The following is a 23,637-nucleotide window of genomic DNA, read 5'->3' on the forward strand; positions in this document are numbered from 1 at the left end:
TTCCTATGGTGGCAATGACGCTTAAAGGACAGCAAAAGTGTGTTAACTTGGGAACGTTTTGAACACGTGCTCCGTAAGCAGTTCATACATGCCAATGCAGACTTCCAAGCACGTTCAAAACTCAAACAGTTGGAGCAAACAGGCTCCTTGTCTTCCTACATCTCTCAGTTCACCACATTGGTGCTGGAGATTGATGGTTTAACTGATGATGATTGCCTTCATGCTTTCATCTCAGGCCTAAACCCCTTGTTACGCATTGATGTCCTCAAAGCAAACATCACCACCACAGCTGGCGCTATTGCTTACGCAGAGCGCATTACAGATTTCCAAAACACAGGGAAGCAGAGTGCTAATAGAACACAGAACTCTACTATGGCCAAAGGTGCTCACTCTCAAGATAACCCCAAGTTTAGAAAAAACTCGGGTAATCAAGATCAACGACAGTCTCAAGATCCCCACAAGTCTTAGAAATCGTATGCTAGATCCCAACAGAAGCACTCCTCCAAGGATCGCGCATCTTCTTCTTCACAAAGTCATCACCGTCATCCCCAACATAAAGGTGCGGCCACTGACAAGAAGAACAACTCCAGCACAAAAGGACTTTGTACCATCTGTACAGGCGACCATAGATGGTTCGATTGTCCCAAGCGACCAAAGCAAAATTCCAATATGGAAACTAGCACTTCCCAAACGGAAGATGCTACCCCAGCACAAGACAAGAAAGGCAAAGCTGTTCGAATGGCAAATACCATCCACATGAGCCTTGCCAGCAACCCCGAATCTTCCCTGGCCACTCAAGTACTTTGTGTCCAAGGATCGATTCGTGGAACAACAGTCACTATCCTCATCGACAGTGGCTGCTCTCATAACTTCCTAGCTAGTTCTATGGTCAACAAACTTCGGTTGACCACCCGTCCTAGTCCCATGGACTATCAGATTGAACTCGCAAATGGAACTACCTTCTTGTGCAACACCAAGATCAAAAACTTGTCTTTTCGCATCCAACATTATACGGACAAGTTGAACTTCGACATCATGTCTCTTTCTCGGTACGATGTCATACTTGGACAACACTGGCTCTACGACTATGATCCATCAATCAGTTTTCGCAGCCATACTACCCAGTTTGTCCACCAGGGAAAAATTATTGAGCTAACTGGTTCTAGGGACTCTCCTTCAACTCCAGTTGCCTCTGCCCTACAAGTAAAGAAGTGGGTTCGTAAACGTCAAATAAAGACTTCTTCTATTAGTTACGGCAGTAGAGGAGACACCAACAAAGGATCCTCCTGAATACCTCAACCAACCTTTTTTCCAGCCCTACCTGGATATTTTTCCACAGGAATTGCCAAAGCATTTACCACCTCGACGACCAGTGGATCACCCAATCGAACTTATTCCTGGCAGTAATCCACCGTCGAAATCTCCTTATCGGGTTTCTTACACTCAAAATGAAGAAATCCAAAGACAGGTGACCAAACTACTCGACAACGGTCACATTCGGCCCAATCGCAGCCCTTTTGGATCTCTTGTACTACTTGTGGAAAAAAAGAATAAGTCAATGCGCCTCTGCATCAACTACCGAGCCCTCAACACGCTCACTATCAAAAACAAGTATCCATTGCCTCGCATCAATGATCTCTTCGATCAACTTCTACACGCAACACAATTCTTAAAGATTGATCTTCGTTCAGGTTATCATCAAATTCGCATACGAGAAGGCGATGAGTACAAGACAGCTTTTCGAACAAAGTATGGACACTATGAATGTTTAGTCATGCCTTTTGGGTTAAACAATGCCCCGGCCACATTCATGACAGTAATGAACGACATCTTCAGTCCTTTCCTTGATAAGTTCGTCATCGTTTACCTCAATGACATCCTCGTTTTCAGCAGATCCCTACATGAGCATAAACAACATCTTCACCAAGTTTTTGAGTTCTCCGCGCAAATTCTCTCTGCATCAACGTTGAGAAGAGTAAGTTCTTCAAGACCCAACTCGAATATTTGGGACATGTTATTTCAACTCAAGGTATCTCTGTGGATCCCAAGAAGGTTGAGGTAATCCGAAACTAGCCTACTCCTAAGAATGTTCATGATGTCCGCTCTTTTCTCGGATTGGCAAACTTCTACCGTACAAAGGTCTATCAATTTTCCGAAATCGCAGCTCCTATGTCCGAATTATTGAAAAGTACAGCAGTTTTTCAGTGGCTTCCCAAAACAGAGTATAGTTTCCAACAACTCAAGCAAGCACTCACTACCACACCAGTTATGGCTATTACTGACCCAAACCTTCCATTTGAGGTCATGACCGATGCTTCCGACATCGCTATAGGAGCAGTCTTGATGCAAGAAGGCAGAGTTATTGCTTTTGACAGCCATAAACATTCCGATATCCAAACCCGATACCAATCTTTGCATTCTATGTGCAGGTTGAGAATAGCTCCTTGAATTCATGTTCTGAGTGGCAGTCCCATTGGTCTTCTACATTTTGATATTATATGGCACACACCCGTACGCACATAAACAGCTATCGCTAAAAACTGGTTTATGCAACTTGCTCGAGTCAATTGCAAATCCTACACTTCACGTTCAAATATTTGTGTTACGGTTCAAGACAAGCACTTCAAAAATATATTTGAGTAAAGCACTTCAAAAATATAATCTCAAAGGTCCAAGAAATGGGCATTTTTGTGCTATTTTAGGTACAAGGGAGAAAACTAGAAACATTATTATGCATTATTCTTAACTAAATGAAGAGAGACTTGAGCGTTGGACTTCAGCAAGACTGATACATTGGTATGTGTTTTCTACCCTCTCAACAAGCCAAAGCACAAAAGCGTAAGTAAGCCCTTCAACAGTATGAGAAGCAAACGCTATGATTATTTGTAGCATTCAAATAATCAACTTTGCACATCTTTCATATCAGGAGAAGGACAGACAGAATACTGGCCTGAACAGCTTGTAGCTCGTCCTTGAGGGATGCTATGACCTTCTCTTTGTCACAAAGACTCGTATCTTTCTCCAGCAAACTTTTTTCTGCAGAAAGTCAGGATTGTGTGTAAAATTCATGGAATTTGAAATCTCATTACAGCAGAATAAAGAAAAGAGTATAAAAGAAAATGGTCCACCACAAGAGAAGGGTGTGCTTGAAAAACAAGGAAGTAGAAAGGAAAAGATGTGGAAACAAGTAGAAAGCACACTGGAGCATCTGAATTATGAGATGAAGAAGAGAGATGCGAAGGAAAGAGCTTAGGAGGAGGGCAACTTGAAAAAGATTGCATTAGAGGCAGCCCAGAACTTGAGTGCACAGTTCATACAATTATTCCACACAGGTCCTTCTACCTTGTAAAGGCCATTTCCCCCCCCCCAAAAGGACGATACCCTGGCAAAGGCCAAAGAGATGAAGGGGAAAGCGAGGGGCAAAGCGGTGAACGATGAAGCAGCCAAGTAGAACTTCTATTTAGTATGGGCAATTATCAAAAACCTAGGATAAGATCCTATAAGGGCCTCACACAAAATCATGTGAAGCAAAAAGGAAATGAAGCTGTTGTAACCAATCCAGAGGGTGGAAATTCCATAAAGACCTTGTGACTGTACATGTGAAGAAAAGACCATGGTCCGACTCTCATGAAGGAAGCTCTCCTGGCCACTGCAACTCGTTAGGAGACCTGAATCCTGCCCCAAGTGCCATGAGGATGTGTATAGAGTCCCATCTAAAACCTCTATGCAGATAGATCTCCAATCTGCCATCTAGTAAGACTGGCAATGATTGAGTCTATATAAGGAGAACAAATGTACGTGTAGACATCACTACTGCATTAAGTGATAAGCTGGGAGACTCTAATGAAATCTGTGGATCAAAATAGCCATAACGAAATCGGCTCCCTTATAAGACCTGCTGTGTAAGCCAGGCCACAGATCCCAGAGTGATGTAGCAAGTCCCTCTCCTTATCCTGCCAAGCAAGTGTGCAACCCCCTGTCAGATCCTCTCAGCCTCTCTGCAACCCCATATGCAATCCTGAATAGATCGATAACATTGGGGATCCCTCAAGTCTAGGTAAGATGATAGTGTGCACTCAAGCCAAATATAAACATAAACACGAATACTAAATATATGAACCCATGGGAAGGACGAAAAATCTGCAAGGCAGTATCACGGTGGCGGTCCTTTGTAGTTGTCTGAGGAACCAAGTCCACCAGGCGGCTGAGAATGGATCAGAGGGTCTCGGCAAACAGAGGCTCCAGCAGTGGTCAACGCTACAAAGGCGTGATACAGCACTGATGTCGGTCAGTCTGCGTGGTCCGCTATAGTCTCCTAGCAGTGGCTCTCTATCAAACAAGTACCATTGACACCCCTGCCGGCTGTGTCCCTAGTCTGGCAAACATGGAGGAAAGATCCCCCAATTCATATGTGCATCAACACACTCACCGGTCTATCATGTCTCTTGCTCTGAGCCCCCACTACACCATCTCCTAGGGACTGTGCCATCCGACCAGAAAAACTCGATGATAACCCTCTAGATGGAGTCTTAGCTCCTCATCTATGTGTCCTGAGCAAATGGTCTTTGTGTTGTACAACCTCATGAATGAACATTGCTAAACATCTCTAATCCAGGTGGACCAAGAGGTTGGAGAGGGGTCCAAATCCATCCTCGAAAACACAATGGTTACAGCCTCAGATCTCATAGTACATAGGGCATCTTAAAGCAAAGTGCTTCTCCAACTCAATCTCATGTAGATCACATAGGGTGCAGATGCAGCCCTCTCTAGGTATGGCCTCAGCCCATCCAATCAAAATACGCACGCACGTGTGTGTGTGTGTGTGTGTGTGTGTGTGTGTGTGTGTGTAAGTGTGTGTGTGTAGAGGTGTGTGTGTGTGTGTGAGAGAGGAGGAGTGTCGAGGAGAGCTGAGGAGCCTTCCAGCCACCGTCGTGCCTTCTGCAGCGTCCCTGCATGAGCAAACAACACTATGCCAGGCCAGACATTGTCTCAAACTAAATGATCACAGGAAACTGGCAAAATGGGAGACTAGAGCAAGACAAAGAGCCTTTACAGATAAAGGTTGCTCTTCCAAAGAATTTTTCAAAAGTTTACATCAGAGGAGAATCAAAACAGAAATTTGCAGAGTGCTTATGCCCGATGGATCATGGACTACTTCACGGTCACAGCTTGCTTCTGTTTGCGTGCATCATTTCTCTCAGCAATTTGGCTCTACAGCTCCTCCCTCGCAACAGATTTTGCTTGCACGAAATTTACTGTTGCAAGATGTTTCTCCTATCATTTCCCCTCCTCAAGCTTTGGAATTGGAGGAACCCTTTACTGAGAGGGAACTGTCAGATGCGATCAAATCATGAGGCAGATGGAAATCCCCTGGATGGGATGGTTTAACAGTAGAGTTTTTTCTAGCCTACTGGCCTATTTTGAAGCATTCATTGCTATATATGGTGAATGCTGCGTGGCAAAATCAGAAAATGTCCGGTTAAACTCCTTCCCAAAAAACAAATTTGTGTGTCTTTGGCAGATTGGAGACCTATCACTCTTATGCCCGTAATTTACAAAGTCACCACCAAAATGATTGTCGATCGGCTAAAGGGGATTTTACATGATGGGTTGCATCCTGCTCAATATGGCTTTGTCCCGCGCAGGCACATCACCGATAACATTGCTAATGCCTACATTGGAATTGAATATGCCAAATACACACAGCAGGATGTTTTGTTATTGCAAATTGATATTGCCAAAGCCTTTGATACTGTTCAGTGGGATTTTATTTCATCTACTATGCAAGCATTGGGTTTTGGCACAAAAATGCAGCAGCTCATCACTTGGCTATATCAAGATAGTGAAGCTGCCTGTATACTCTCAGGAGATATTTCTCCATCTTGGACTCTTGCTTGCTCTGTCAGGCAAGGATGTCCCCTGAGTGCTTTACTTTTTGCCATAGCCACTCATCCACTGCTTCAATATCTGGATCACCTCTTGGACACTGACCAGTTGCACGGTTTGGAGTTTCTAAGTAGTCGCAGCATGATTGCTCGGGCATATGCTGATGATTCATTCTTTACTCCAAAAAATACTCGGGCTGATCTGTCCATGATTATGCATGCTCTTTCCACATATGGTTTGGCTGATGGCCTTCGGGTAAATTTTCAGAAATCAAAATTGCTGCCATTACATGCACAAGAATGGCACAACCTTCTGTGGCCTGGGGAAATTGTCCCCGCTTCTCAATTCATTCGACATCTTGCTTATCCTCTAGGCTGGGGACTCACCCGCTCACAACAAACTGATTGGGTGCTAGTAAAGTTAAGGGCAAAACTTGAATATTGGAAGCTTGCAACTTGGCCATTACATGTTCGTCTGCGAATCACACAATCCATTTTGATAGCATACATACAATTTTATCTACCTCTCACTATGTTCACTAAGGCAGATCTGGTTTCATTTATGTCAGCTATCATGGAAATTTTATGGCGTTCAAAACATGGCAAGAAAAGTCTCAGATTACTCTCTATGCATCGTCTCTGTTCTCCCAAGATGCACGGAGGTCTGAACATTCTCAATATTCAAATGCATTTACTTGCTCACAGAGGGAAAATGATGATACAGTTTATGCAAGGAGATCAGCCTTGGGCTTTCATGATCCGCTCTCTCTTATTACATCTTCATACATCTGTCTTTGGGCATTGGCAGCTTACTCAGTGGGATTTTTTATTTGGCTCTATCCAAGGCAAGATCAGAGGATGCCCTTTTGTCTCTCGTCTGCTTCTTGATTGGAAACACATTCTATCCCATTTGGAATGGCATGGCAGGGACTCTCTCTCGGCCAACTCTTTGAGGGTAGAGAATATTTTTTGGTCTAAAGTATTCCACCCCCCTTTGGCCATACAAGAACCCCGACGTTCTTATTTTCTCTCCTTCAAAGGCATTTCATCTGTGGCGGATGTACTTCAGGATGATGGCACAATTTTATCTTTTTCTATGGCTGCTTGCAAATATGGCTTGGGAGCTCATTATCGTCCTTTATGGCATCGAATTTCAGCAATGCTCCAACCGTACTTGCCGGTACCCCATTTGGAACTTCAGAATCAGCTTGAGGATTGGATTTTACGCTCTCCTTCCTTATACGCCTGTCCTCTGAAGCTCTCACATATCACAGTGTCATCATTGTATAAAGTGTTATTACCTCCGCCTTGGATTTCCCACAAAGCAAATACTGTTTGGCATATGGATCGCCCAATGAAGTGGTGGAGAAAAAGGCTGCGTCTCCTTTGGCATTACAAAGTCCCTCTTCGACAACAGCTTTTCCTATGGCGAGTTCTCCTTGGCATTTTTCCATCTGGACAGTTACTCGCACACAAACATAATGCTTCAGCTGTTTGTCACAGATGCCAGCACTCTACTGAATCAGTGTTTCATATCTTTTGGTCCTGTCCAAATACTTCTAATCTCATTGCTCTCATCAGACAGAGGCTTCGACAGCGATTTCCTACTGTTACTTTTGGCAGATTTTTCTGGTTGTTTGGCTTTCATCCACAGAGACAGGGTTTTGATTTATTTTTTGTATGGGTGCGCTATTGGACCCTATGGACTTTATGGATGGACAGAAATCATAGAGTCTTTGATGATCCACTATTTTCATCTTTTCTTTTTTTCAAACGATCTCTGCAACAATCATTTTATGATTGTTTTCAGACTCGTTTGATTGATCAGGATGTGTATACAGCTTATACTCAGCTCTTCAGTTGAGTAGTAGCTACTTCGTTTTTTGAAGTAACTATGAATGTAATTATTCTACAGCAATAAAAGATTTCTTCCCACAAAAAAAAATGTGTGTGTGTGTGTCTGTAAAGTGTGTGTGTGGAGAGCTTAGAGCTGAGGAGCACGATCGTGCCATCCCCGCGAGCCTGCCAGGGTCCGGTGCCTTCCAGCCACCGTCGTGACTTTTGCGGCCTCCCATACCACCTGTATGGCTACCCGTACAGGTCGTACGGCTGTTCCGTACAAGTTCCAGTCTGCCCTCAGCGTTTCTGTACAGGCCCGCATCTGCTGCTGCTCTTCCGTACCTTTTCTACAGCCTCCTAGGTGTGTGTGCACTGCTCGCGGTGTGTTTTGTGTGATCCAAGTGAGGTGTACGCCACTCTGTTTTTTTTGTCCTCGTCAGGAACCCTATGCAGCCCCGTCCGTACAGCCGTACAGCGTCCGTACGTCCGTACGATTCCATACATCTGCGTCAGTTCTGGTCCCCCTCTGCAAATTCACGTACATAGCCCGCTACCTTTCTTCCTGCAAGTCTTTCCGTACACTTGTCAGTCAGACTCCTCTCCGTGCAGCATCATCCGTACAATCCTGTACTTCCTGCCGTACAAGTCTTTGGGGTTTTGGGGCTCCGGTGTCTCCCCTAACAGTCTTGTGTTCCAGCCAAAATCTTACATTTCCCTCTGCTATCTCCTTACCAACTATACTCTTCTTCTCCTCTCTTGTGGACTTCCTATGGATATTTCTTTGGGACTGGTTTTTTTGGTTTCCACTACCCTTTTACAGGTACTTCATTCTTGAGCTCCCTTTCATACAAAGTCATGGCAGAATATTCATATAAAAAAAACGTTTCAAAAGGAGCGCTCGGCTCCCTGCAAGAAGCAAAAGTAGCTTGAGGGTCAGCATGACCCGATGCATGATACTTTTGAGGCGCAACTGGTATATGATGTCATGCATGAAGGATTTGCAGATACGAGGAAAGAGTGGAAAGACTCGGTTCCTTCAGTTGGCCTCATGATTGAGGTCGATGAAATTGTGGATCCAGTCAGAGAATATGCTAAGAATGCAGTCATTTTATTTTTTCTAGGCCGGATGCCACCTGCTGCAGAGATAGGTAACTGGCTAACACGCACTTTAGCTGGCTCGTTTGTTCGTAAAGTACACTATGCAGCCAGGGGCTTTTTTGAGGTTATCATGGTGGATGAGATACACAGACAAATGCTTTTGGAACATTCACCTCTTTTTTTTGGGCAGCAAATGGTACATGTATTGCCATGGTCTCCCACAAGGGACTTTCAGGCTTTAATCCGACACAGATGCCCGGTTTGGGTTGAAGTTGTCGATTTCCCACAATGTATGGCCTCACTTTTGCCTAAAATTGCAACATCTTTAGGTAAAGTGGTCTGCCCACCACGGCCAAATGGCAACTCAAACAGATTTTGCATTCTCTGGGATACTGATAATCCCACACCGGACTCTTATTCAGTCACGGTGAATAATGTGAACATGGGAAGTGACTTTTATAAACTCAAATGGGGTTTATTTGCAGAGGCTTGTTTTGAGTGCAAAAAGTTTGGACACATGGCTTCACAGTGTCCAATGAATCAGCATAAAATGCCTCGTACTACTTTGACGGTTCAAATGCCTACCAAGGATGCTCCTACTCCAGTTGCCAATAAAAATAAAAGCAGTAGACAGCCTTCTGGGAGTCAGGATAAAGGCAAAGCTCCAGTGGCTCCCAATGGCAATCTCACTTCACATTCACTCCCTGCTATTCAATCCATGACCAAAGGACAGCAACATCCAACTGATGGCTGGAAAAGTCCAAGAAAAGTTATTTTTGCTCGAAGAATTCCACCCCCCCGCACATGGAATGGTGCATCTTCTAGTGAAATACCCCAGAGATAAATACAGGAATTGGGATTACATGGGCTGCAGTAACAGCCAGCAGAACACTCTTCCCTGAAGAAGAGGTTGCTGCTTTGCTGTCTACTTCTCAGGTGGCTACTTCTTCTCAGGGGCAAGGCCTTGACCCTGAGATAGAAATGCAAGGCTGACCACATAAATTTTGCTGCTGTACATAGTTGTTATATTACTATAAATACCTGTACATATGACTGCTCACATCAAATGCTTTACACTCAATGTCCAGGGCATGTGTGACAGTAGGAAATGGAAATCTGTGTGGCTGTACATCAACAGATTTCAGCCTGACATAGTGGCATTACAAGAACACAATCAACATATCTATGCAGGCAAGACAGGACACTACTGTGGATATGATATTTTCTATGCTGGGGAGCACTCGTTCTCAGGGGTAGTCTTTCTGATCAAACATGAGTTTCAACCAGTCATTGCTTTAAATGACAACAAAGGCAGATGGCTCGTTCTCCAATGCATTATTAGAGGAGAGGTGTTCGAATTTGCTTCTGTTTATGCACCTCAGTCATTTAGAGAAAGAACTGCAATTTGGGATGCCATGCAACAATAGCCATGGAGATATCATGCCTACATATGTGGGGATTTCAATAATGCTCCACAACAGGGAGACAACACTTCCAGACATGACCATATGTTATCTCCTGAAAGGCATGCATGGTCTCAACTACTATTGCATCTCGATTTGGTTGACCTTTGGAAGGAATTGCAGCCTTTGTCACCGAGCTACACTTTTCAACATAATGCTTTTTCCGCTTACCAGGCACGTCTGGATCGATGGTATAGTGTAGCTCCCCAACAAAATGGGGATTTTACATGCAAAATGTGGATTGACTATGCCTTTGTGCATTCAAACCATGCACCTCTATGGTTGAGGTTATCTTTTCATAATATGCCTGATGATAGATTGCCACAAAGGAGACATCTAATCATAAACAATAGCTATTTGAAACATGCTGATTTCAAGGCAATGGTTACTGAAGCATCTCATTTTCTATCCTCTAGCAGCCATATTCATGTTGATGGTGCCTGGGATTCTTTTATTTCCAAAATGCAAGTTGTGATTAGAGCTTATGGCAAGTCTTACATGAAGACTCTGAGGGAAACCATTGCTCGGGCCAAATCCACTTGTCAAGATCTCACTGAACTCAGCCATCATCGTTCGTTGTCCATGCATGAGCAAACAACACTATGCCAGGCCAGACATTGTCTTAAACTAAATGATCACAGCAAATTGGCCAAATGGGAGACTAGAGCAAGACAAAGAGCCTTTACAGATAAAGGTTGCTCTTCCAAAGAATTTTTCAAAAGTTTACATCAGAGGAGAATCAAAACAGAAATTTGCAGAGTGCTCTTGCCTGATGGATCATGCACTACTTCACAGTCACAGCGTGCTTCTGTTTGTGCGCATCATTTCTCTCAGCAATTTGGCTCTGCAGCTCCTCCCTCGCAACAGATTTTGCTTGCACGAAATTTACTGTTGCAACATGTTTCTCCTATCATTTCCCATACTCAAGCTTTGGAATTGGAGGAACCCTTTACCGAGAGGGAACTGTCAGATGCGATCAAATCATGTGGCAGATCGAAATCTCCAGGATGGGATGGTTTAACACTCGAGTTTTTTCCAGAATATTGGCCCATTTTGAAGCATACATTGCTATATATGGTGAATGCTGCGTGGCAAAATCAGCAAATGCCGCACACATGGAAGAGAGGTCTTGTTAAACTCCTTCCCAAAAAACAAATTTGTGAGTCTTTGGCAGACTGGAGACCTATCACTCTTATGCCCGTAATTTACAAAGTCACTACCAAAATGATTGTTGATCGGCTAAAGGGGTTTTTACATGATGGGTTGCATCCTGCTCAATATGGCTTTGTCCCGCATAGGCATATCACAGATAACATTGCTAATGCCTACATTGGAATTGAATATGCCAAATACACACAGCAGGATGTTTTGTTATTGCAAGATTTGCCAAAGCCTTTGATACTGTTCAGTGGGATTTTATTTCATCGACTATGCAAGCATTGGGTTTTAGCACAAAAATGCAGCAAATCATCACTTGGCTATATCAAGATAGTAAAGCTGCCTGCATACTTTCAGGGGATATTTCTCCATCCTGGACTCTTGGTTGTTCTGTTAGGCAAGGATGTCCCCTAAGTGCTTTACTTTTTGCCATAGCCACTCATCCACTGCTTCAATATCTGGATCACCTCTTGGACACTGACCAGCTGCACGGTTTGGAGATTCTTGGCAGTCATAGCATGATTGCTCAGGCATATGCTGATGATTCATTCTTTACTCCAAAAAATACTCGGGCTGATCTGTCCATGATTATGCACGCTCTTTCTACATATGGATTGGTTGCTGGCCTTCGGGTAAATTTTCAAAAATCAAAATTGCTGCCGTTACATGCACAGGAATGGCACAACCTTCGATGGCCTGGGGAAATTGTCCCCACTTCTCAATTCATTCGACATCTCGGTTATCCTCTAGGCTGGGGACTCACCCGCTCACAACAAACTGATTGGGTGCTAGTAAAGTTAAGGGCAAAACTTGAATATTGGAAGCTTGCAACTTGGCCATTACATGTTCGTTTGCGAATCACACAATCCATTTTGATAGCCTACATACAATTTTATCTGCCTCTCACTATGTTCACTAAGGCAGATCTCGTTTCATTTATGTCAGCTATCATGGAAATTTTCTGGCGTTCAAAACATGGCAAGAAAAGTCTCAGATTACTCTCTATGCATCGTCTCTGTTCTCCAAAGATGCACGGGGGTCTGAACATTCTCAATATTCAAATGCATTTACTTGCTCACAGAGGGAAAATGATGATACAATTTATGCAAGGAGATCAACCCTGGGCTTTCATGATCCGCTCTCTCTTATTACATCTTCATACATCTGCCTTTGGGAATTGGCAGCCTACTCGGTGGAATTTTTTATTTGGCTCTATCCAAGGCAAGATCAGAGGCTGCCCTTTTGTCTCTCATCTGCTTCTTGATTGGAAACACATCTTATCCCACTTGAAATGGCATGGCAGGGACTCTGTCGCGCAACTCTTTGGGGGTAGAGAATATTTTTTGGTCTAAAGTATTCCACCCTCCTTTGGCCATACAAGAACCCAGACGTTCTTATTTTCTCTCCTTCAAAGGCATTTCATCTGTGGCGGATATACTTCAGGATGATGGCACAATTTTATCTTTTTCTATGGCTGCTCACAAGTATGGCTTGGGAGCTCACTATCGTCCTTTATCGCATAAAATTTCAGCAATGCTCCAACCGTACTTGCCGGTATCTCATTTGGAACTTCAGAATCGGCTTGAGGATTGGATTTTACGCTCTCCTTCCTTATACGCCCGTCCTTTGAAGCTCTCACATATCACAGTGTCATCTCTGTATAAAGTGTTATTACCTCCACCTTGGATTTCTCACCGAGCAAATACTGTTTGGCATATGGATCGTTCAATGAATTGGTGGAGAAAAACGCTGCGTCTCCTTTGGCATTACAAAATCCCTCTTCGACAACAGCTTTTCCGATGGCGAGTTCTCCTTCGCATTTTTCCATCCGGACAGTTACTCGTACACAGACATATTGCTTCAGCTGTTTGTCACAGATGCCAGCACTCTACTGAATCGGTGCTTCACATTTTTTGGTTCTGTCCACATACTTCTGATCTCATTGCTCTCATCCAACAGAGGCTTCGAGCGCAATTTCCTACTGTTATTTTTGGCAGATTTTTCTGGTTGTTTGGTTTTCATCCACAAAGACAGGGTTTTGATTTATTTTTTGTTTGGGTGCGCTATTGGACCCTATGGACTTTATGGATGGACAGAAATCATAGAGTCTTTGGTGATCCACTATTTTCATCCTTTCTTTTTTTCAAACGCTCTCTGCAACAATCATTCTATGATTGTTTTCAGACTCGTTTGATTGATCAGGATGTGTATACAGCTTATACTGAGATCTTTAGTTGAGTAGTAGCTACTTCGCTTTTGAAGTAACTATGAATGTAATTATTTTCTAGCAAGAAAAGATTTCTTCCCACAAAAAAAAAAAAAAAAGTGTGTGTGTGTGTGTGTGTGAGAGCGAGAGAGAGAGAGAGAGAGAGAAATCACTTTGGAATGTTGCATCAAGTTGGAGTGGGGGGAGCCCGAACTCAGCCAAAATGATCTAGTATGGAACTAACAGCTTATTCTCGGCCATCCATGCCAATAAGAGAACCTGCAGCCTCTCCACTCTAGCCCAGTCCACCTCTGATAAATCAAGCCCCAGCTATATGCCCGCTAGGCAGACCAAAGAATCAAAGAGGAGACTTGGTCTATGGATCCTAGAAGTGAGAGTGAAAGCACTGTCGCTCAAGGCCGGCAAGTGCAGTGTAACCCCTACTCAATCACTAGTCTAATCATGAAAATCGGGCTAGAGAAAAGAACTCCTAGATAAGTGTAGGATGTGGCGACCTCCAGCCGCAACCTGTCAAGGGTAAACTGCTCTTGATGCATTACTACCCTAGATGTGTTGAAGATCATAACCTTGGTTTTACCAAGATTGACCTTCAGATCATATCTACAAAAGGTTTATTAACGTCTACAAAAGACCAAAAAGGCCTACGAGAGCAAAATCTGAATACATCGTGAAATACACCCTCTGTAGGGCAACTAGAGGCGTCTCCTACCACCCCCCTAAAGTGCAAATAATGTGAATGAAACAATTGAAGTACCTGCGGTATAATGCTGAGATGTAAGAAACATTGAAGATACTAAGAATGCACTGCATTCTAGCCTTGATCAGTGTCTAAGATCTAGTGGGCTCTGATATCTCCAAAAGATGTTTGGCATCTGCAACTATCACCCCCACTGCCATGTGTCTCGCCTCAACTTTTGTCTCCAATCATGTGTCTCTCACCCTCTCCCCATTTTCAACAGTTGGTATCAGAGCCACCTTGAAGCTCCTGCCTGATGGCATTCCTCTCCTCGTGAGCTCCTCTTGTAGCTACTCGTGATTTCCTCTTCTCCTTAGCCTCTCCTTGAGGTGATGAGCTTCATCACCGTAGAGCTGCACACCTTCCTTCCATAGCTGCGTATGAAGGGGAGCGAAAGCAAAGGGGAAGCACTCGTCATGGAGGAAGCGTCCTGCCCATCCTTCGCTGCCACACCTGCGCCACTCTTCTGCTGCCTCTACTTACGCTGCATGCACCACCAGATCTGGAGAAGCTGCCGACCAGCAACAGATTGAAGCAGTCGGCCTCCCTCGCAATCTGCTCACGCCTTGCCCATTGCTGATGCCGCCTCTCCGCTATCTTCCCTGATGCTACGCCATTCTGCCCGCCATCCTGCGGATCTTCTACTTGCTTGAGCCTGCTAAGTGCCCGTACACCCATGCTGCTTCTAGTTGCCCACGCAACTTCTCCTACTGCCCACGTAGCTAGACCTGCGACAGCTCCTATGAAGGTGTCAAAATCCGTCGATGATTTGGCGGCATCTCGCATGTACTGGCGACTGACGATCTGAGGGCCGTTGCCATCGACTCGCACGTCAACGCAACTCTTACTGACCCGAAGCTGCCCACGCTGTTGCTCCAGCTCTTGCCCACACTACAGCTCCTGCCCACGCAACTGCTGCTCTACGCTGCACCTCTCTACCCACGTTGCAGCTCCCCTTGCGTAATTCCCTCAGTCGGAATGGATCAGATGCTGCAGCAATTCAGTCGTCATTTTGACTACCACAAGCCCTGTTCGTGACCGATTTCCTACCCTAAACCCTAATTTTCGCCCCTTTACAATTTATGCTCAACTTCTCGAATTTTTTGGGTGTTTTCATGATGTGAGGATTCCCAACCGTTGAACGAGAACTCTTCTGTCAGAAATTTAGAAAAGCCCCAATTTTCTGCAAACCCTAATTTTGCAGCAACCCTAACCCAAAAATTTAGGGCTTTTCTGTCCTGTGTCTTCCTTTGGCATAATTGAAGCTTCTACCATGTAAAATTTGAACCTTTTTTGAAATCTGAGTAAACATTGTAAGGGATGTAGACACTGGCTGTAATAACAGCTAAGACCTTCCCACCAATGGATAGCATAAAAAACTCCTCGTTCATCGAGAAATTCTCAGGGAGCAATTTCCCAACTTGGCAAACAAAACTTTGGCTTCTTCTTATGTGAGAAGGCATATGGAATATCACCAATGGCAAGGAGCCAAAACCCCAAGGTGATGATGCTAGAATCAGTTGGTGGGAGAACCAATATGATAAAGCAATGGCTATCATTGGCCTAGCTTTAGCTGACAACCTTATCCACCATGTGGATTTTGATAAGACAGCAAATGACGTTTGGGAAAAATTAGAGAATTTGTTTGGAAATAAGATCAATAATTCCAAAGTATTTCTCAAACAAAAACTCTTCAAGCTCAAGATGAAGGAAACTGAAACCCTCAATGAACACTTGAGCAATCTTGGGTCAATTCTCCAACAATTATCTGCCATCCAAGCCATTGTTGAAGATGATGATCAAGTTGCTGTACTTCTTTCAAGTATTGAAGACATTTCCAAGTACAATGAGATCCTTGTTGTCCTAACAGTTAGCCGCAATATGAGCTTTAAGGATATGGTAGCTCATCTCATTGATGAGGACCGTAGGCTTACAAAGAAAGCAGAATCTTCCTTCGAATCTGGCAAAGCATTCTTTCTCAAGAATAAGCCCACGAAGAAAGGAAAACCTCTTAAATGTAATTACTGTCAGAAACTTGGCCATCCAGAGGATCGTTGCTTCAAGAAAATGGCAAAGGTACAAGCCAAAGAACATGCCAATCTAGTTGCGGAGCAGAGCGAGGACGAAGACGATGAAGCTACACCTTCTGGACCTGAGGAACAAGCCTGCACTGCTGCTATTTCTGGTCTATCCCTCCATGAGGTGATAGATGAAGAGTGGGCTTTCTAGAGTCATGTGTGTTAGGTACTCTGCCTGCGTAGTCCCCCTAAAATGATGTAATAATTTGTCATTTTTGTGTGCCTTGTCCTATAAAAGGCTCCACTTATTTCCATGTACCCAGTTAGGAGACAGGGGGGTTGTTATGTCTTTCCTTTATCAGGCCTGGCCGAGTTCCAGGATGTTGGTGTACTCCCTAGACCGATGAGTTGGTCATGCATCCATGCTCAGATTTGAGTCTCTGATCACGTTGACACCTAAGCCATGAGAGTGCTTAATTCAACCTCTGAATTATGCTCAGCTGTTAGCCTCTGAGATTGCCTGGGATGCATAGTTTGGATGATGTCATAGTTTTTCACCCTAGCTCCGAAGGGGGGTTTGTTGGAATCGGAGTCCTAGTGTGTGTGGTCCTAGTGGTCCTAGAGTCCTAGGAGTGTCCTACAGTTGTGTGAGTGTGAAGAGTCTTGAGGCCACTTGTGCCACCTCATATGGTAGGTGTGATTCCTCCCCTAGATTATAGGATCTAGATTCTCTTGTGTCTGACCTCATCTATGAGGTATCAGTGTGGGAAGATAACGCTTGCCCAGCCTATAAAAGAGGCAATGTACTTGCTGTAATACACTATCTATCTATCTATCAACATAAGTATGAGGGAAAGGGGGGAGTGGAACAGTCGGAGACAGAGACACAAGGAGTGTGGGTGTGTAAGAATGTTTTGAGCCACACCACAAACTCAAAGGTTTTATTAGGATTAGGTATTCACCCTATGACTGTCTTAGGATAGTCATAGCAGTCGTAACATTTAAAGGGTGGCAATGTGCCTTTACCCCAACAACCTCCCACCTAAAGGCCAATGTGCCTAAAGGGGAGAAAAGAATAAAAATTACAGCAATATACAGTCACTGTATACAAGACCATAAAATAAGAATGGTCTCAACCTAATCCCATGATGCGGCGACAATGTGCAAACCGCTCTGTAGGCAAGCTCTTAGTGAGCAAATCTGTAGGATTATCATCAGTATGCACCTTCACAAGCTCAAGCCGCTTGTCTTCCAGTACCTCCCTGATGAAATGGTATTTCACATCTATGTGCTTGGTCTTCTGATGAAAGACCGGATTCTTTGCCAACATGATAGCACTCTGACTATCACAATGCAAAACTGGCATATCTCCTGTAATGCCCAAATCTCCCACCAGCCGAGTAAGCCATATTGCTTCCGTGCAAGCCTCAGTGGCTGCAATATATTCAGCTTCAGTGGTTGACAGTGCAATGCATTCCTGCAACCGAGACACCCATGATATAGCACCTCCTGCAAATGTGAAAATATAACCGGTAGTAGACTTCCGGTTATCTGCATTCCCTGCATAGTCTGAATCTGTAAAACCATGCACCAATGCATCCTGCCTACCATAGCATATGCACAAGTCTTTGGTACCCTTGAGATACCTCAAGACACCTTTCACTGCTTCCCAGTGCCGCTTGCCTGGATTTGCCATATACCTGCTGATGACTCCCACCGCAAAAGCAATATCCGGACGAGTGGCAACCATGGCATACATCAAAGAACCAACTACAGATGCATACGGAACCTTGGCCATCTCAGCCTTATCATCATCTGATCTGGGGCTGTCCTCACGGCTGAGTTTTAAATGTGGAGGCAACGGGGTACTAATAGACTTCCCCCCCTCCATTTTAAACCTCTGCAGTACTTTGCCAATGTACTCCTTCTGTGACAGAAACAAAAGTCCCTTGGACCTGTCACGAATAATCCGCATACCAAGTATATGGTTTGCATCACCCAAGTCTTTCATGTCAAAAGACTTATGCAGTTGCTTCTTCAAAGCACTAATCTCCTGCTGAGATTTGCTGGCAATCAGCATGTCATCCACATATAGAATGAGTAGCATCAAACTGCCATCCTTTGCCCGTTTGGTGTACAAGCAGTGATCGGTCTCACACCTATGATACCCTTGGGACTGCATGAAGGCATCAAACTTCTTGTACCATTCCCTTGGTGCCTGCTTGAGTCCATATAAGCTCCTCTTGAGCTTACACACAAGCTTCTCTTTTCCTTTAACAGCATATCCCTCTGGCTGACTCATGTAGATCTCATCATGGAGATCTCCGTGAAGAAAAGCAGTCTTCACATCCATCTGACATAAATCCATGTCCTCATGAGCAACAAGAGCTAACACTGCTCTCAAAGTAGTCATCTTGACTACAGGGGAAAAGATCTCATCAAAGTCAATGCCCTTCTCCTGCTTAAATCCCTTGGCAACCAATCTGGCCTTATACCTCGGTAAAGCATTTGAATCCACTTTGACTTTGTAAACCCACTTGCATGGCCAAACCTTTCTGCCTGCAGCTAGCTGCACCAAGTCCCATGTATCATTTTGAAGTAGGGAGTCCATTTCTGATTGCATGGCTTTCTCCCACTTCCTTTTCTCTGTTCTTCCCATAGCTTCCCTGAAGCTGGAAGGCTCACCACAATCTGTCAGCATGATAAAATCAGCCACATTATTGGCTCCAAGAACAAACCTGTCAGGAGGCCATTGTACACGGTTGCTCCTCCTAACAAAATGCTCCGTATTAGGCTGCTGTCTAGCCTGTTCGTCATGCAGGACGGGTGGCTGTACCACCATATTTGGCTGTCCTACAGCGCCATTTGCTGGCATATCCAGTGGTGCATCATTGGCAAAATTGTCTGGCTGATTTTCAGCCTGAATACCCTCTTGAACAGGGTTATTTACAGCAGCCTGCTGCTGCATATTAATGGGCATTCTTTGCTGTCCGACATCATCATAAACAACCCTCCTGTATTCCACAGGTTGCACGGGTTCTTTGTGTACACTATCCTCTTTAAAGATGACGTCATTGCTGCGTATAATCTTCCGTTTGACAGGATCCCATAACCTGTATCCCATTTCACCTTCGTCACCGTAACCCATGAAGATGCATCTGAAAGACTTTGGCTCCAGTTTGGTGCGCAGTTCTTTGCGTACATGAGCAAAGCACTTGCAACCAAACACACGTAAGTGCTTGTATGAAAGTGGCTTGCCAGACCACACCTCCTCTGGCACTTTCAGCTCCAAAGCCTTGTTCGGCGACCTGTTAATTAGGTGAACTGCTGTTTGCACGGCTTCTGCCCAAAAGCCATGGGGCAATGCAGCATAAGACAACATACATCGAACTTTCTCCTGAATAGTTCGATTCATCCGCTCACTCACACCATTTTGAGGTGGATTATGAGGGGCTGTGAGTTCCTGTTTAATGCCCTTAGCTTCGCATAACTGTACAAAAGCATGTGACACATACTCACCCCCATTATCGGATCTGAGGCATTTCAGCCTGCATCCTGTCCGATTCTCAACCTGAGCGACAAACTTCTTGAAAGCATCTAAGGCATCGCTCTTATGCTTCAAGAAATAGACCCACACTTTGCATGTGGCATCATCAATAAAAGTAATGAAATACTTTGCACCCCCTAGTGATAGCTGTGGCATCTCACACAAATCAGTGTACACTAGATCAAGCAATGCTCTATTCTGGGGAGTTCTCCTCTTATGAGGAGTCATAGAATGCTTTCCAAAAATGCAATGATCACAAGTAGGCAAATCTGAAAATGAAAGAGACGGCAGATAACCCAAACGTGACAGTTCTTGCATTCCTTTAACGGACATGTGTCCCAACCGGCTATGCCACAATGAAACCTTCGGCAGCTCGGTTATGGCAACAACATGATTACCTACACTGGAAACATAAAGAGGGTACAAGGTATCACTCTTATAACCCTCAGCCACTACAACCTGGCCATCAGAAAGGTAATCACCCATTTGGAATCCCCAAATGTGGTGTGGTAACCACTGTCACAACAAGCCAGTGCTAATCAGATTTTTCTTGATTTGCGGCACATGGCGAACACCATCAAGCATAAATATGCGTCTGTCAGGGAATACTATCTGTACACTGCCAATCCCTGCAATCTGACATGCATAGTTGTTCCCAAGGTGAACAACTCCATGAGTACCTGTGTAGGAAGTAAACCACTCCCTATGAGGCGTAACATGAAAGGAAGCACCTGAATCCAAGAGCCAGGTGTGCATGTCATGGCCATCAACAACCAATGTATGTGCAATTACAGCAGAAGAACATAATACATCATGTCTGTCACTGTCACTGTCCTCTGCTGCAACATTCACTGCATCAGTGTCATCTGCACTTAGACTTCACGTGTCCCTTTTTGCCACAGTAAAAGCATTCAATATCTTTCTTACCACGGGACTGACTACGGGATTTGGACTTGCCAACAGATCTCCCCTTCTGCTAAGTCCTACCTCTATCTTGTACGTGCAAAGCATTGGAAGACTTGCTGCCCGCATTATTCTTCCTGCTCATCTCCTCCATGAGAAGAGAGCTCTCCACATCAGCATACATAAGAGTGACATTTGAATTAGACAGGGTTGTCTTAAAAGTGTCCCAACTCTCAGGGAGGGTACATAGCAAAAATGCAGCCTTGAACTCCTCGTCCAAGTTCAAACCCTGTGCAATAAGCTGAGTAAAGATGGCATTGAACTCACTCAAGTGTGAGGTCATAGCTGTACCTTCCTTCAACCAATAAACCTTACTGGCTGAACTCTTTTGGGCATACAACTCTTCTAGCCTCTACCATAGGCCATAAGAGGTCTTTTCTGCCTGAACATTGAAAACCAATGAATCAGTGAGAGTGAGCATGATTGACGCCCTTGCGGACAAATCAAGCTCCTCCCACTCATCATCTGCCATTCCGGATGGCTGGACACCCTTCAACCTTATGGGCTTAGAAATCTTCTTTAGCAGAAGTACATTCAAACACTGCTCTGCCCATAATGCATAATTGTGTGCCCCTTCCAATTTCTTAATGTTCAGCATAGAGGATTCACTTCCCCCTGAAGCCATATCAGTAGAGGAAGTAGCCTAACTCCCTGTAAGTCAAAAAAAGACTCAATAAAAAATTCTGTTTACACAGAAAAACCTGCTCTATCAAGAGCCAGGAGCACTCACAACAGTGCTGTTTTTTACTGTCAAAAAAAACCTGCAGCAAAACAGAAAATTTTCCCTCCAGTCACTGTGCCTTCTGACCACTGAACTGTGCTCAAATAGGCATAAACCAGTAACTACAGAATTGCTGCAGCTGTTCCACAAGTGTTTTATCAGTGCATCATCATCTGACGAAGCACAAAACACTGCTGTCCTGGACACTTCTCCCACCTCAGATGAGGTATTGCACTGATTTTATATGCATAAACCACTTGACATACACTGTTTTGTCCACTGAAAAAAGCTCCAAACACCTCAGCCTGTCACAAACCTGCAACAAAGCATGGGACAAATCCCAACCAATCACCCTTCTGCCAAGGGGATAAAAGGCATCTGAAGTTCTCAAACAGTAACTCAAGTGCTCACAAGCAAAATCTGAGCAAAAGCCCCTTGATTTGACACCTGTACCAAGTGAAAAACACCTCAACACTGAGGTAGCATACAAAATACAGTTCTCTGGCACAATCACCTGACAATGTGATGCATAAACTGCCCTGTGTACACAATAACAACACAGATCCCAATGTACAAACACTGAAGAGAAAATCTTTTGAGCACTGTCAACGATGGACAATTAGGGACCGAGTAAAACTCGATGCGCCCTAGCCAAGCGTGGCTCAACTGAGATTTTCAAAGTGTCGTACACAGAATGTGACCTACAAGAAATGTCACTGAGTACACTGCGGAAACAAGACCAATGTGGGCACCCTGGCTCCACACTGCCTCAAGGCATACACTGCATACACTTCCAGGCAAAAGCCCTTGTAAGAGTCACCCGAAAACTGAGATTTGCACTCAGTGTAAGCATAAAATCCCTCTGCAAATCAAGGCATCTGACCTTCCCGAAAAATAACTGTGCAACCACCACACACTGTGGCACTAGTCACCTCAAGCACGAGGGACACGAGTGTACTTGCTGTACCTCAAACACAGTTTTAAAACTGAAAATTCCGGGAATGCATCAAGTTGTACTTCTGTACCTGTGTGTACTTGCAAGTACCACGCAAAAGAGCAGAGTGCTCTCACTTTTTCCTTCTTCCCCAAACAAAGTCTGTTTGTGCCTGTGCAACTGTACCTTCTGTACCTGCGCAGGGTACCTGCTGTACCCTATACCTGATTTCTCTTCCGAGGATGCTGCTGGGCAACCACTGTACGGTTGCTGTTGCAGCCGTCGCTCTCTGATTGCGGGCTATGGCGGGACTGGTTGGCGGGCGTGCGGCTGGTCGCCCTGCAGCCGACTGGCTGCTTGGCTGGTCGCGCTGGTCGCGACTGCCTTGCACCGAAAGGAGAAACGCCCCGCGATGGAAATGCCGCCACGAGCTGAGAATCGAGAGAGAGACAGGAATCGAGCAACAAAGCTACCCGAAGACGAGGGGCACGGAGCCCGAGGGAAACACTGGAAGAGAGGGGATGGGTAGACTAGAGTGAGAGAGGGAGGGTGGCTCTGATACCACTTGTGAGGGAAAGGGGGGAGTGGAACAGTCGGAGACAGAGACACAAGGAGTGTGGGTGTGTAAGAATGTTTTGAGCCACACCACAAACTCAAAGGTTTTATTAGGATTAGGTATTCACCCTATGACTGTCTTAGGACAGTCATAGCGGTCGTAACAATTAAAGGGTGGCAATGTGCCTTTACCCCAACAATAAGTTCATGCCTCAGCTTTTGTCTCCAATCATGTGTCTCTCACCCTCTCCCCATTTTCAACAACCCGTTCTCAAAGAGGCAGTGGTATCTCCCACGTATCTCATAGGACACCCACATAGAAGGCTTGGACCCTGTTTAAGTTTGTGATGATCTCGAACGAAAGATTTGTATGCATGGGGTGGGCTGCGAACTCAGCCAGTATGATGTCATGTGGTGTGCACCTCTTTCATTGGATCATGCAAGAGAGCATCATGATCTATAGCCTCTCAAATCCAGCCTACTCAAATATTGT

General features: G+C 44.6%; 1 protein-coding gene across 3 annotated transcripts in view; it reads right to left on the reverse strand.

Annotated features, from left to right (window-relative positions):
- Positions 1 to 23,637, reverse strand: part of LOC147904601 (uncharacterized) — a 121,982-nt gene that overhangs the window by 87,974 nt on the left and 10,371 nt on the right. For all 3 annotated transcript variants that reach the window (XM_087387560.1, XM_087387568.1, XM_087387553.1), the window contains exon 2: positions 2,951 to 3,036. In XM_087387560.1, coding sequence (XP_087243686.1) covers positions 2,951 to 3,036 — 86 coding nt within the window. The remainder of the gene's footprint in view (positions 1 to 2,950; positions 3,037 to 23,637) is intronic.

The sequence above is a fragment of the Dipteris shenzhenensis genome, chromosome 2 (assembly GCF_047967505.1).
Source record: "Dipteris shenzhenensis isolate YYH24624 ecotype China chromosome 2, Dip_SZ_1.0, whole genome shotgun sequence".
NCBI lineage: Eukaryota > Viridiplantae > Streptophyta > Polypodiopsida > Gleicheniales > Dipteridaceae > Dipteris > Dipteris shenzhenensis.